This window comes from Bactrocera neohumeralis, chromosome 3 (assembly GCF_024586455.1).
Source record: "Bactrocera neohumeralis isolate Rockhampton chromosome 3, APGP_CSIRO_Bneo_wtdbg2-racon-allhic-juicebox.fasta_v2, whole genome shotgun sequence".
NCBI classification, from domain to species: Eukaryota; Metazoa; Arthropoda; class Insecta; order Diptera; family Tephritidae; genus Bactrocera; species Bactrocera neohumeralis.
Genome location: NC_065920.1, coordinates 49,141,563 through 49,154,973, shown reverse-complemented (window position 1 = coordinate 49,154,973; position 13,411 = coordinate 49,141,563). Strand labels below are relative to the sequence as shown.

The window sequence follows — 13,411 nt, the reverse complement described above, 5'->3', positions numbered from 1 at the left end:
AATAAAAATATATATACACCGCCTTTCTTGTGAACAGCTACCTAACAAATGCTGGGATCCCAACGCTTCCGCAGTCGCCCTACAGCCCCACTGCCTTTTTTTGTTTCCTTGCCTGAAAAGACCGATGAAAGGCAAGCATTTTGAGACGACAGAGGGGATCCAAACAGCATGCACAGAGCCGAGGCTATTCCGGAGAATGTCTTCCGTGACGCCTTCAATGCTTGGAAATCGCGCTGGCAGCGTTGCATCGACGCAGAAGAAGCCTATTTTGAAGTTATTATTTGAGTTTTTAAAGACTTGTAAAGATTGGTTCAATAAATTCTTTTAAATCGACTCAATCCTATCACTTTTCGGACAAACTCTGTAGTCCAGCGTATTATGAGATAGCGGCTGCGCTGGTTAGGTCATATCGTACGTATGGACGAAAACACTCCAGCTCTGAAAGTATTCGATGCAGTACCCGCCGGGGGATGCAGAGAAAAGGAAGACCTCCATTCCGTTAGAAATACCAGGTGAGAAGGACCTAGCTTCGCTTGGAATCTCCAATTGGCGTCACATTGCGAAGAGAAGAAACGACTGCCGCGCTGTTGTTAACTCGGCTATAATCGCGTAAGCGGTGTATAAAAATATAAGAATTGGAGTCCAAATATTCTGTACCAAGGAGCTTGAACAGTTATTAATGCAAAGTTTTATATCGTTATATTAACTGGGGCTTGATTAATACGAGTATACTAGAAAGTCAAGAAATTGCTACTGCGATCTCCTGTGCCAAATTAGAGTTTTATATTCTACTATAATTAAGTGCTTAGTTATGGTACTTTATACGTTTTCGGTTAATGACGTTTTGTTAGCGTGACAGTGGTTCGGTTACCCCTACCTACGAACCCGTAATGTTGTTTGCCAATGAACATGTACATATACCAAATTTCCTCCTCCACTCCGTTGGAACCACCAGGTGGAGAAGGACCTGGTTACATTTGGAATTTCCAATTGGCACCAAATAGCGAAAAGAAAGAACGACTGGCGCGCCGTTGCAAACTCGGCTATAACTGTGTAAGTGGTGTCTACGCCAATAAGGAAGAAGAATATTATATCATTAATATTTTTTTAACTCATTGTTTTCAGAATGGAATGGGAAAATTAAGTCGTAATGTATAGGGACTATATTATATATGGACCAAAACGTAACATAGACTAGGTGAGGGGCATAATACATACGAAGAAGATAAGAAAGTCGGAAGCGGATAAACTCTGACTGGTTTTGCCTAAAGAAGGCAAATATTGTGATTTAGTTTCTTAATTCATGGTCTACGTCTATTTAACAATAGCTGACGTTGCATAGTATTTATCAGAATATTTGTAAATGTATTACAACTGTTGAAAACAAACTTTTTTTTATATTAATAAATATAAATATTAAATATTTTAAATATCAAATCGTCTCTGCTATTTTATGTAGAATGTTATACACCACAGTATGGTGACTTAATCGCTGCGTTTGAATGTTACACAACAATTTACTATCTACACATTTTTCTAAATAAAGATTTTATGATTGTTGTATTTTGTTATACGTATACTCGTCAGCCTAATAACACAATTATTAGAGTTTCCACGACATTAATTAATTATTTCAGAAGTTTAACTTCAATGTACTTAAAATATATTTACGAATCCCTAATGTGATACACAATTCAAATTTAAGGTTTAAAAAATCCTTCTTCTTCTTCCTAATTGGCGTAGACTCCGGTTACGCGATTATAGCCTACATTCTCGTTAAATATAAAATGAGTTTTGTAAATCGATTACATGATGACTTAAGTTATTATGAGCAAATGAGTTATTTTATTTAACACTATTTGTATAAAGTTTAAAAACTGTCATAATGTGTATTTTACAAATAATGTTAAAATGTTTTATGAAACTCTATCAATATTATTATTTGATAAATTTTTTATAAACTAACAAATTCACATTAATCATTTTGATGTGAAACCCTCTGTTATTTCCTAATATCTTGTGAATGGTTCACTAGGATATGTATTTAGTGAAGGCACCCGGTATACGTATATTATGTTAAAGTTTTGCGAACGCATTACGTTTACAGATTCACTGACATTGTAAATAGTAGCGGATATTCAAATAAAATCTTAATCCAAGTAGACATAATTATGAGTAATTGAAGAGAAACAATACTATTGTTTTTTCACAGCTATATAAATACATTTATTTTTAGTTTTGGCTTTTAAAATTTATGATTTTTACTCTCTCAAATCCTTAATACTTTTTGTCGGCCGAACCCGAAAAAATGTAGTATTGGCAATCATTGTGAATTGAGTGGAAGTAGAATCGATATTCGAGACTGTCACAATTATTAAATTCAATACTCGTTTTTGTAAAGAGATTTGATTTTCTTATACATCGTCTGAGTGTGTCGTAGGAAAAAAATATTTTGGATATTAATCTCTCGTTGTGTGGACCAAGGGGTCCCTGTAGTTTATTTAAAACTAAACACAAAAGAAAAAAATATTGTAATCAGCATTCGGTATAAGTGCATACAATAATAATTAGACCATAAATTTAATACTTAAGTGCAGTGGTAAAAATTTCGTATACAAGATACAATTTTCAGCCACATTCATAAATATAACTACAATGGCGTGTAGTGAAAATAGACCATCTCCTGTTTGATAAATTGTTCTCAATTTCCTATTGTGACGGGGGTACATAGAAAACCCAAACAGTGTAGGTTGTGGAGGTTGTTATTGGTGTTAGCTGCACGATCAGAAAATAGAAATGTTTTCGTCTCAGCATGCCTGTAGCAGCAACTGCGATGATGATGGTTACGATTTCACAAAGAGCGAAAATGCAGGGCGCTGGAAAGGATTATTTATACCGTCCCTGAGAAAGGTTTGTACAACCAAAATGTGCGATCAATATATAAAAAAATATGTATGTATGTAATTTAAATACGAAAAATTACTCCTAAAAGGTGCTAGAACAAGTGCACCCACGCTTATCGGCCAAAGAAGATGCACTTCTGTTTGTGGAAACACTTTGCTTGCGCATTTTAGCAATGTTATGCGCTAAGCCACTGCCCCACACTGTACAGGTAAAGTGTATACACTTGTCAAACTAATTAATTGATATAATAATAATAATACATATTTATCATAGGACGTGGAAGAAAAGGCGAAGAAATCATTTCCATATCCAATTGACCAATGGGCTTTAAGTGAAGCCAGGGAAACGGTTTCCTCCAAAAAGAAAAAATGTGTGCTACCAACGGACAGAGTACACACCATGTTGCAAAAGGTTACAATTTATATTAAATTTGAAAATTACATATATTAAAAATTAAAGTTATTTTAGAAAAAGCATCAATTCTAAATACATACGTATTTTTTATTGCCGACTGAGTTGTCTGTGACTAACATACTGAAGATTAAAACACAATATATTTATGACTCATGTTAAAGCAGTTAAATTTTTTGAAAATAGCATTGCATTAGTAATAGCGATCTAAGCTACTAAATGTTTTTATATGCTGCACAGGGTTTATTAAATTTGCCACGGAGTTTGTAACACGCAGAAAGTAACGTCGGACCCCCATAAAATATTTACATAAATAATTCGTGTGACAAGCTGAGGCGATTTAGCCAAATCTGCCTGTCCATCTGTATATAAGCGAACTTGTAATTTTTGCTTATACACTTTTTCCAATTCGCCGAAATCTCATCATTATAGCATATACCTGCAATACAAATATTCGATCAAAATCATGTCCACTTTCCCGAAATGCCTTACCGGTACCGTACAAACAACGAATCTCATAGACGGATACTATTACTTTTGAAAATACGTAGATACATCATTGCACAATGTTTTTAAGCAATACTAATTTTCAAAAGTTATTTTATTAAATATTTTTGTATTGTATTTTGCCTTTTATTAATTTTTAATTAATTAATGAGTAATTATATATAATTTTCTATAACAGGATGTGCTTCTATACAAAATCGACAGCAATGTGTCTGTGTTCCTGGTGGCAATATTAGAGTATATATCTGCAGATATATTGAAATTAGCCGGCAATTATGTGCGAAAAATAAAGCATGTGGAAATCACAAAAGAAGACATTGAAGTAGCAATGTGCGCTGATAAGGTGCTAACAGATTTGTTCTCACCTAATGAGATGAAATCAAGTAGCTTAGCAATAACGCTTCCAACACTACCAGCGCAACGTGCTAGTACCACATATGAGGAGGTGGTAAAAGATCTCATTAATGATGAAAAACAGTATCAACGTGATTTGCATATGATAATACGTGTTTTCCGCGAGGAGTTGGCCAAAATTGTACGCGATCCCAAAGAGCTGGAGCCTATATTTTCAAATATAATCGATATTTATGAAGTAACTGTAACGTTACTGGGCTCATTGGAAGATGTTATAGAGATGTCACAAGAGCAGAGCACACCTTGTGTCGGTAGTTGCTTTGAGGAATTGGCAGAGGGCGAGGAATTGCATGTGTATTCGAAATATGCCAATGAAGTGACTTCACCAAAATCAAAAGAAGCACTTCAAACGCTCTTAGCTAGAACAGACGTGAGTATATGCATATATATTTCTAAAAAAATTATCATTAATTAATGTATGAATTGATTGTTTTATTTGTTTAGGCAAAGTCGCTAATGTCAGCTGGACATGGATTTCGTGATGCTGTTAAGTATTATCTTCCTAAATTACTTTTAGTGCCGGTTTCGCATGCTTTTGTTTACTTCGATTACATAAACGTGCTAAGGGAGCTCAGTCGATCTGAAGATGATATAGAAAGCTTCAAACAAGTGCAAGGTCTATTGTGTCCTTTACAAAGTGAACTCGAAAGCATATTGGGTAGTCTACCTAAGTAAGTATAATTTATTAGAACATAAGGCACGATTACGATTCTTGCGGCGCCGCGATTTGATGGTACCGATGGATAGAGGAGGTCCTCAGGATTAAAAAATATATGCACATATACTGTCCTCAGACGCATAGTTTTCGAGATATTTCACTTCAAAATTCCACAATTTTACATGCAATTCACTCTTATTTTGTTTTGTTGTTGTTATTCTTTACATGTCATGACAAATACTGCCGCAAGAATCGTAATATTGCCGAACATAATATATGTACATATATGCATATTTAATTTAAATTTATTTCAGCGATAATTAGTAGTGGAATTATTTTACAATGAAGCTCAAATTCTATTATCAAAATTTTAATTTTAGCTTCCAACTATACCTAAAAATAGAATTTTTTTATTTTTTATTTATCAGCTGTAATTTTTAAACACCATTTTTGCGATAAATAAATATCGATAGTTGGCCGACTACATTTCAGTGATAATTTTCCTCATTTCAAATGAAGCGAATAATCATATTTTCATAAAGAATTTTCATATATACTGTCTTGGACAACAACGTAGAACTCAAAGTACTTCAATTGAATAGTTCCAAACTTCGCTCAAATTAATAACTTTCTAACCTAATTATATTCATTGTTCCATTAATAAAGTTGCGAAACAATAAGTGTAAAGCATTTACGCTACATTAGTTAGATCCAAAAAGTATTCAACAAGGTACTGCGAATGATCCCTACTAACAAATGTAATATGGCTGCTTAGCTAAGATAGATGTTTTGGTTAATTGCTTAATTATGTAATTGTTTTGAATGGTCCAAATAATCTTAATAGTCTTTGTTTGTTTAAAATCTAGCGTTTCTAAATTTTGTAATAAATATTATTATTTTATTAATTATTATTTCTGAGCAAATGTTACTTCTATGTAATTTGAGGCATAACCTCATCTCGGCAGCCCACCAAAAATATTTGTTGCTAGTTACAGAATTGTTAATTTTTTTATTAAAATATTAAAAAAGTTTGATTTATGCTAAAACAAGAACTTGATTTTAGACTGGGACTGATGTGAACAATTTGTATCGAATTTACCATTATGTTGGGAAAATAATCCATTCAAAATTCGTGCTAATGTCTAAAGTTTTAAATACAAGAACTAGATTTTAATCAGCCAAAAGCAGCGGTTCCTTCAAATGAGCTAAATTGGCTCAACTCGTCACACTAACTTTTTCCTATTGGTGTTACAAATTTGGTGGCAAACTTATACCTGTTATAAAATACATTAACATCATTTAAAATAAAAATTGTGCGCCATGTTGATAAATTTTTTTATAACATCCTTAATTATTTTTCAAAGAAATATATTCATTTTAAATTGAAATTTAACTATTTTAAATTATTATTACTATGCAATTAAATCTTTTTTTTAATATATTTTATAGTAAACAATATAACAATTTAATTTTTTATAATTCATATTTTATCATTAAATCACACTATAATTATAATTTACAAACTTTCAGAGAAACTCACGTGCCATTGAGTAGTCGCGCTCGTCGCCAATTAGCTATAGAGCGCACAAGAGAACTACAAAACTCAGTTGAGCATTGGGATAAAGATGTGGGACAAAATTGCAATGAATTTATTAGAGGTATATAATAATTAGTTTGTATTTATATCTATAAAATAACTTTTCTCAACTAAAATTACAGATGACTTTCTCGGTAAATTGGGTTCCGGCAAACGGATTGCTGAGCGTAAAGTTTATTTATTTGATGGTCTCATGGTCCTCTGTAAAGCGAATACAAAACGACAAGCCACGTCTAATGGTGCACCCTATTTTGACTATCGCGTAAAGGAGAAGTTTTTTATGCGACGCGTTGAAATCAATGATCGTGCCGACACGGATGAGTTAAAACATTCATTTGAAATAGAGCCTCGCGTACAACCCCCAGTTATACTCACCGCACGTAATGCTCAACACAAAAACGACTGGATGGCCGATTTAATAATGGTTAATACAAAGTCCATGTTGGATCGTATACTTGATAGTATATTATTGGATATTGAGAAAAAACATCCGCTGCGCATGCCTAGTCCGGAAATATACAAATTCGCCGAACCTGATAGTCCCGAAAATATCGTCTTGGAGGAGCGTGAAAGTGCCGGTGTGCCACAAATAAAGGTAGCACCAATTAGTTTTACCGTAATTGCATATAATTATCCTCATAATTTTTGTTGCATATCATAGGGCGCCACACTGTACAAACTAATCGAAAGATTGACCTATCACATTTATGCCGATCCAATGTTCGTGCGCACATTCCTGACTACATATCGCTATTTTTGCACACCACGCAATTTGTTAACGTTACTAATAGAACGTTTCAATATACCTGATCCAAGTTTAGTATATCAGGATAATGTACAGGGTAACGATAAGGATACATTGAATTGTGATACAGATAAGTTGCATAAGAATTCGCAACGAGAAGACTACAAACGCTATCGCAAAGAATATGTGCAGCCGGTACAATTTCGTGTGTTAAATGTGCTGCGTCACTGGGTGGATCATCACTTTTATGACTTTGAAAAGGATCCAACACTGTTGGAAGAGCTTGAAAAATTCTTGGGTTTAGTAAATGGCAAATCAATGCGAAAATGGGTGGATTCTGTTTTGAAAATCGTCCAACGCAAGGTAAGCACGCTCCATTTCAAGTTGCATATTTCTCACTAAAAGTATACTATTTTCCTCTTTAATCAAAGAATGATCAAGAGCAAAGCCATAAACCTATAACTTTTGCTTATGGCAATAGTCCGCCACCAATTGAACATCATCTCAATGTTCCTGAATCTGAAATTAATTTGTTAACGTTACATCCATTAGAGTTAGCACGGCAATTGACATTACTCGAATTTGAGTTATATAAGAATGTGAAACCATCCGAACTAGTTGGTTCACCGTGGACCAAAAAGGATAAAGATGTTAAAAGTCCAAATTTACTGAAGATTATGAAGCACACCACAAATGTGACACGTTGGATTGAGAAGTCCATAACGGAGGCGGAAAATTATGAAGAGCGTGTTGCCATAGTGGCGCGTGCCATTGAAGTGATGATGGTCATGCTGGAATTAAATAATTTTAACGGCATACTTTCGATCACTGCAGCAATGGGTAGTGCATCTGTATACCGTTTGAAGTTAACATTTCAAGGTTTACCAGCACGTTATGAGAAATTCCTAGAAGAATGCTGGGAACCGAATGATGGCCGCTTGAAAAAGTATCAAGAACGTTTACGGTCAATAAATCCGCCATGTGTGCCATTTTTCGGTCGTTATCTCACTAATATTTTACATTTGGAAGAAGGCAATCCAGATTTTTTACCAAATACTGAGCTTATAAATTTCTCCAAACGTCGAAAAGTGTCCGAAATAATTGGAGAGATACTGCTTTATCAAAATCAACCATACTGTCTATCGGTCGATACAAAAATACGGGTTAGTGCGCACATTTTCTTTTTCAACATAAAATACTAATAATTACAAATATGAACCAATTTTTTTATATATTTGTTTTCATATAGAATTTCTTAGAAAATTTGGATCCATTCAAAGGTATGACAGACACGGAAATATCAAATTATTTATATCATGCCAGTCTGCGCATAGAACCACGCGGTTGCAAACAAGCACCTAAATTTGTGAGTAATATAAAAACAATCCCTCTATAAAATCTAGTCTAAACTTTGTATACAATTTGTGAAATAAACCAAAATGTTTTTTCCACTAGCCACGTAAATGGGCCGCAATCACCCTAAAATCGCCGGGCATCAAACCACGCCGACAAAACAACACTAGCCACAACAACAGTGTAGGCGGCGGTAATGTAAGCGGTAATTCCTTATTGCAAGCCTCATCCATATTTGGTGGACGCAATTCGTCGCATTCAAGTAGTAGCAACATGAGTACTGGCGCGCTGGCTGATCAACATAGCCCAATTAGTTATAATTCACATGTGAGCACACACACACATGCAAACGCAAACACAAATGCACAAACGTGTGCGACGAGTACGCACACACTCGAACGCAATGGAGAAGCACAATTGTGGACGCACAATGCCATCGGTGGCGGTCATGCTGGTCATGGTACTGAAGCTGTGGTTAAAAATGAATTTCAATATCCCAATGGGGAGGATGGTGCGCACACAACGGCACCACAGCTACCGAAAAAGTCAAACTCGTCGATAAGCTCGACATCGGCTGGACCGAATGCCTGGAGTGGCGAGACTGGAGCATGCGCTAGCGGCACAGAAAAGACATCATTCACACCATCGTTTGGTGAACCAGCATCAACACGTTTAGATAATGTATGGAACTCAATTGATGGTTTATATGTAACGCACCAATCACCGCACAAGCAACCTATAAAGCACAATACTGTGCTAAGTGAACATGCCGGCGAAGAAACTACGCAATCGTCGCCATTATTGAGAGTGGTTAGTCCAGGAACCGATGTCAATACGACAAATACGCGCACACCATTCCAGAATGCGCCACCACATCCACACAAATTTAGCTCCAATCATTTTAGGTGAGTTCAATTTTTATAAGCCCAAACATTTTCTTTCTCTGAACATAATATAAGGCACAATCAGATGACAATCAGTATTTGGCACGTCTATGGTATTAGATTAGTCTATTATATGTGAACGAAGAAATAGGAGGTTAGAAGGAGGAAAGGATGTTAGGTCAGTCTAGACACCTCTCTTCACTTTATAAAACATGTATTTGAGTGGATTTTGAGATTTCGATTAGAAATTTTGAACGTGTCCTTTTTCCACTAGGAATCTGCTCATTTGTCGAAACCGCATGCCACTATAACATATAGCTGCCACAGCAACTGATCGATCAAAATCAAGTCCTTGCATGGGAAACTTTTTTAATTGACAAGTTATCTTCACGAAATTTGTCACAGATTGTGTTCTAAGGCACCACTTCAATTTCCGAACATATTGTTCAGAAAGATTCCATAAATATCAGATAGTTTGTAGCTGCCATTCCAACTGACCTGTCAAAGTCAAAGTAAAGATCTTTTTCCCCTTTTAAGCTGTAACAAATGCAACAGTGAAGAGGTTTTTTCTTGTTGTCATATCGTTTAAGACTAGATTGGATAGAGTTGGACATCAAAAACGAAGTAGAGCTGTTCAATACTAAGGCGATTGTGTTTTGTGTTTCTTGTCTTCATTTTTTTTTTACACAGAACCGGCTGTATTAAGTGGTTAAATGAATTTTTTTCAAGCAAAAGACTGCCTATTTCAATAATTTTTTTATATAAAAAATTTAGTATTTTATTAAAAATTACTATTATTGCAAGAATATATATTTTACAAAGATTTTGTCAAATTTTCAATGAAAAATATTCAATATTCGCCCGTTACGATGTCAGGTCCACGGAAAACAGATGTTTCCGCGTTGACAGAAGAACGTCTTACAGGGTCATATGAAAAAAAAAAAATTATGTGTTGAAACTAAAACCATAAATAGGTATTGGACGAAGGAAAAACAAAAAAGAAATTTGTGCTTTTGGCAAACGTTTTACAAAAAATGCAAATATTAGTGACAATTTCACGACGTTTTGGTTTTGTTGGTTTTGGTTTTAATTGAATTAAAAAAAATCATATGTAAAACTTAATTAAGATCGGTTGAGTAATTCCGTGAGAATTCTAGACAACCGACTTTGAAAACTCCGTTTCTAGAGAGTAACGCGTTTAAAGTCTTAAATGACTATATAGCTGAAATTTAAGGCCCAACTTTTTAATGCGGACAATAAAAAATACAATTTTTCTTTGATGCCGTGAAACCCATGTAACCCCTTAAGTTTGCTAATATATAAATGATTAGCGTGATGAACTAAATCGAGACATGTACGTCTGTTCGTCAGTTAGTCTGAGGTCCTTTTCACAATAACCACCGTACCACTACAGCATATAGCTGCCACACAGACTGAACGATCGTAATAAAGTGTTTGTATGGACAACTTTTTCATTTGACGAAATTTAGCATTTATAAATTGTTCAGATCAGAATAATATTCCATATATAATTTATCGGATTTAATAAATTATCACAAAATATAATTCGGTTTCAGTCCTACTAATACTGGAACATCTGTAAGTGTTGCCTATGTGGGCAGTGCAAGTCCCCAAATGCCGGATATTGAATCGGGCAATTCTCCGTTACCTGTTTCACCGCATGTGAATGTCCCCTCCCCGCTTACCACTGAATATCGTTCCGTACCGCCGCCATTACCACCACGTAGAAAGGAACGCACTGAGAGTTGTGCTGATTTGGCGCAGAAGAGACAAGCGCCTGATGCACCGACTGTAAGTAAAACAACAACTGTTAAAAACAGAAACTACACCTTATTATAAAAAAGAGAGTTTTAATAAACAATTTTTGTTTTTTTTTTTCAGCTGCCACCACGTGACGGCGAGCTGAGCCCACCACCGATACCGCCCAGGCTACATTTTTCCGTTGCTCCATGTCATCGCAGTCATACAAACGAATTTAATGGTAGGAGCAATTTATTGCTACCAAATACAAGCAGTATTATGATTCGTCGCAATTTGGCCAGTGAGAAGCGTTCATCAACGGGTGCCAACAGCGGTACTCAATCTGTGTCGATGAACACCTCAGCAACGATGGCATTGCATGCAGCAACTGAGACGACGTCATTATCATATTCTCTAACAAGAAATCAATCTCAGTGCCCGTCATATCCTCAATTTTCGCAGCCTGCAAATGCTGCATGTCATCTAAATGCTGGTACTTCAATTTCGGTGTCAACGTGGGATGATCAAGCCATATCGCCTGCCCTCAGCTCATCTACAACGACATCTCCAATGACACCAATGACGCCAATATCCCCACACATTCCAGCCGGCGGCGTACAAGTATCCGATACATACTCATCAGTTGCACCGCCTTATCATCGGTACAAATCGACAGCAATTGCACAACATGCAACAGGTGTTTCTACTTCTATAAATCCCTATACAACAGCAATGGTACATCATCAACAACAGCAGCAGCAGCAACAACAACATCATCACCATGAACAACGCTTTCCACAACCAATAGTTAGTAGTGCGCTACCAGCGAAATCGTCTCCGAAAGATTTCTTTCCCATAACCGAAGGCACACCTAAGCTTCCACCAAAACCTAGTCTTAGTGGAAATTTTTACAACTCCTCAGGTAACCACAAGGCAAACACATGCACAGCGCACAGTGCACAAATTTGAAAAATCAATTATATTTTTTTGGTTTGTGCTCTTACAGATAAAGGTACGATGTTTCCTTACCCAAGTACAAATCAAGATTAATATTTATTGCCTGGCGATGTGATACGGACGAAGATTTTTATCCACTCAGCAAAATATGTTATTATTAATGTAAATATTAAACTGTATTAAATGTAGAAGATAAAAATAAAATATTATAGATTATTGTTAGAATAAAACTATATAAAATCATTTTGTATTGTTGCTTGAGAAAAATATTACCCAAACATATATTACTGTAACATTAAACAGTAAAATATCGACAAGTACTCGATCTTTCGGAGTTAGTTTTAAGTAAGTGGAGTAATTCCCAATTTATGTTCAGTTAATTGCTGCCGCCAAGTAACATGCTTCAAAACTATTTAAAGATAGAACCACAAAGTCATCATAACTAATTTGTCACCTAATGTGCAAAAAGCCGTTACCAATGATAGATATACTACTGTAAACGAATTGAAAGGTGAATTTTGTCCATTTCATCTCTTTCAAAGTAAGCCCCTCCCGCTGCAATACACTTGTGCCAACGAATTTTCCAGTCATCATAGCACTTGGGAAAAATTCCTCCGTCGTGATGGCCATCAGAGCCTTCTTAGATTCAGCTTTTATATACGGTGTCCTCGGAGTGGTCATGTGAGGTAAATCAGGCGAATGCGGTGATTGCGGTACGATATTAGTTGAAAATGTAGCGAAATGATAACCAATGCAGTATGAGATGGTGCATTATCGCACTTCTTTGTTCAATAAATTCGTACATAGTAAAAATCGAAGAATTCACTTTTACAGCCTTGCGAAACGATGCATATCTTAAATACTAATGAATATTTTGACGTGAAATTTAGAATAGATGTCACTAACAGTACTAACAACTTACAGTAAAAAATTTACCGATTCGAACAATGGCGTAGCTACAACTTCGGGCGCCCGGGGCCAAGGATGTTCTGCCGCCTCCCTTTATCTATCTACCTACAAGTTTCATGAGGTGGTTCGAACAAAAGTTCATTTTTACAAAATATCTTCGATATTAAGTATATAAAATTTAGGAACTAGAAGCCGCGCAAATTCTGAAGTTCCAAAATTCTCACAATACGGTTTTTGAGGAAATTGATAGTAAATTTACAAGACATCTTATTAAAAGCCCTAGAAAAAAACCATTTTCGCCCTATATCCTG

At 35.5% G+C, this 13,411-nt stretch overlaps 1 protein-coding gene across 1 annotated transcript; it reads left to right on the top strand.

Moving 5' to 3' along the window:
• Positions 1–2,334: 2,334 nt before the first annotated feature.
• Positions 2,335–12,434, top strand: LOC126752128 (protein son of sevenless). The gene is made up of 14 exons (XM_050462706.1): positions 2,335–2,910; positions 2,993–3,112; positions 3,178–3,315; positions 4,001–4,606; positions 4,681–4,907; positions 6,425–6,552; positions 6,614–7,086; positions 7,153–7,599; positions 7,668–8,399; positions 8,486–8,602; positions 8,692–9,494; positions 11,051–11,285; positions 11,376–12,156; positions 12,241–12,434. Exons 1-14 carry the CDS (start codon positions 2,797–2,799, stop codon positions 12,282–12,284), a joined length of 4,965 nt encoding a protein of 1,654 aa, XP_050318663.1. The 5' UTR covers positions 2,335–2,796; the 3' UTR covers positions 12,285–12,434.
• Positions 12,435–13,411: the final 977 nt, after the last annotated feature.